This window comes from Sinocyclocheilus rhinocerous, unplaced genomic scaffold, assembly GCF_001515625.1.
Source record: "Sinocyclocheilus rhinocerous isolate Xijiao unplaced genomic scaffold, SAMN03320098_v1.1 scaffold594, whole genome shotgun sequence".
Classification (NCBI taxonomy): Eukaryota; Metazoa; Chordata; class Actinopteri; order Cypriniformes; family Cyprinidae; genus Sinocyclocheilus; species Sinocyclocheilus rhinocerous.
The window spans coordinates 2411648-2413964 of NW_015645059.1; the positions used below are offsets into that span (position 1 = coordinate 2411648).

Consider the following 2317-nt stretch of genomic DNA (forward strand, 5'->3'; position numbering starts at 1 on the left):
AAACCAGAAATATTATGAAATATTTTTATAATATAAAATAACAGTATAAAATAACTATTTGAGAGTGTGTCATTTATTCCTGTGATGCAAAGCTGAATTTTCAGCATCATTACTCCAGTCTTCAGTGTCACATGATCCTTTAGAAATCATTCTAATATGCTGATTTGCTGCTCAAGAAACATTTCTAATTATTATGAATGTTGAAAACAGTTGTGCTGCTTAATACGTTTGTGGAAAACAGTATAAATTTCTTTTCTAGATTTTTTCATGAATATAACGTTCAAAAGAACAGCATTTATTTGAAATAGAAATTTTATAACGTTAAAAATGTCTTTACTGTCACTTTTGATCAATTTAACGCATCTTAGCTGAATATTTTGTACTACTTTTGTAGTATTCAAGATCTAATTACTCAAATATATAAATGTCAGATTAATCGATTAATCTCAGTCAGTTGCTCACGTCACAACAGCATTCATCTGACTATCAACAACGAAAGATGATAAGACTCTGGAGCTCAGAATAAGCCCACTATTAACCTTTAAGGTCATTCTTTAAATCTTTATTTGATATCATACCATTTATAAGGAAGAGGGCGCTGAATTTGGCTATACTCCAACAAGTAAGGCTTTAAAACCTTGACACATCAATGCGATTGAATTTGAATAAATTAAATCAAATCTGTGTTTATTTATGTTAAGTATGTATTAAATCATGTATTGATTTGGTGTGTATGTGGCTCTTAGCAGGACTAACCTATCCAGCCAGGCCAGAAGGCTCTTAGCAGCAGCGATGAGGTCCACCACAGATGTGAGGAAATCGTTGGGCAGCTTGCGGGTCGTCCGGCCGTCGTAATGACCGCTGCGTCTGCGGCCCGTGATGAAGTTCTGCAGGTTTTTGGCAGAGGCATTGAGCTTATGAGAGAGCGTTTTCAGGTTTTCAGTCTCCAGCCCGTAGTTCTGTCAAACAGAGATAAAGACTATGAAGTGTTTTAGTGACAAAACTGGTTGGCAAACAATTGCAGGAATGACTCAATCAGAATTGCTTTTCGTTTCCCCGCTGTTCTGTCTCCGTTTTAGATTTACAATTCTCCTCTCTCTGTTTTCAATTTCAGTTTTATTGCGCTTTATTGGCATGGCAGAAGTTGTAAATTTGTAATTGTGCAAACTGCGCAAGTAAAACTAGAAAAGGAAAGTTTGTTACAACAAATTCTGAATGTTAATTGCCTGAAGAAAATATTGTTTTAAATTAATTGAATATTCATTTAAAAATACATTGTAAATTGTAATAATTATTTTAATAGGATAAAATAAAATAAATACAATTTTATCTGAATTTAATATATTTTAAAAGTTAAAATTAAATTAAATTAAATTAAATTAAATTAAATTAAATTAAATTAAATTAAATTAAATTAAATTTGTTAGGTTACATTAAAGATGAAGAATAAATTGTAATGGATTACAGTGAGCATAAATTTAGTAATATAGACACAGGCACAAAGCACATCTTTCACTGGCAGAGACTCTCTCTCTCTCTCTAACTCACACCCTCAAGATCACTCAGAGATCCCAAATGAATATTCAGCACCTGGCAGAGAGAGAGAGAGAAAGAGTGAGTGCTTCATATGCAGAGGTGCGTTGAGTGGGTGGAGACAGAACATAAAGTTCAGGCTATGAATAATGCACTGAGAGTCTCTGCTGCCAGCTGATAGGAGCTTACACACGCCACGCTCCGCACCGAGATAACGCAATCAGCTCAGAGATAAACAGTAATGTTATATTATAGAATTTTAATTATAAAAAGTATATATATAAGATATATTATAATATTGAAATACATAATTATTTTTCTAATCCTATCTGAATAAGCACAACAGCATACATTGTTATTATTTGAAGAAATAATGAAAAGAAATATATGTAATATTTTATAATTTAATGTAGAATTTTCCTGATAAATAATAGTTATATAATTTGATTTATTGAAATGTAATTTCTGATATAAACAAAAATATAACATTAAAATTAAAACATTAAATATAAAATTATGACATTAATATTTATCAATTAAAATAAACATTGTGTCTGTGTGATAAATAATAATATACACATTTTTATATATATTAGTGCTGTCAAAAGATTAATCGAGATTAATCGAGATTAATCGCATCCAAAATAAAAGTTTTTGTTTACATAATATATGGGTGTGTACTGTGTATATTTATTCCACATATATAAATAGACACACATGCATGTATATATTTAAGAAAAATATGTTACGTTTATATATTAAATATATTTATATATAATATAAA

At 29.9% G+C, this 2317-nt stretch overlaps 1 protein-coding gene across 2 annotated transcripts in view; it reads right to left on the bottom strand.

Moving 5' to 3' along the window:
• LOC107705276 (connector enhancer of kinase suppressor of ras 2-like) overlaps positions 1-2317 on the bottom strand; it is a 124430-nt gene that overhangs the window by 85712 nt on the left and 36401 nt on the right. For both annotated transcript variants that reach the window (XM_016508505.1, XM_016508507.1), the window contains exon 3: positions 757-959. In XM_016508505.1, coding sequence (XP_016363991.1) covers positions 757-959 — 203 coding nt within the window. The remainder of the gene's footprint in view (positions 1-756; positions 960-2317) is intronic.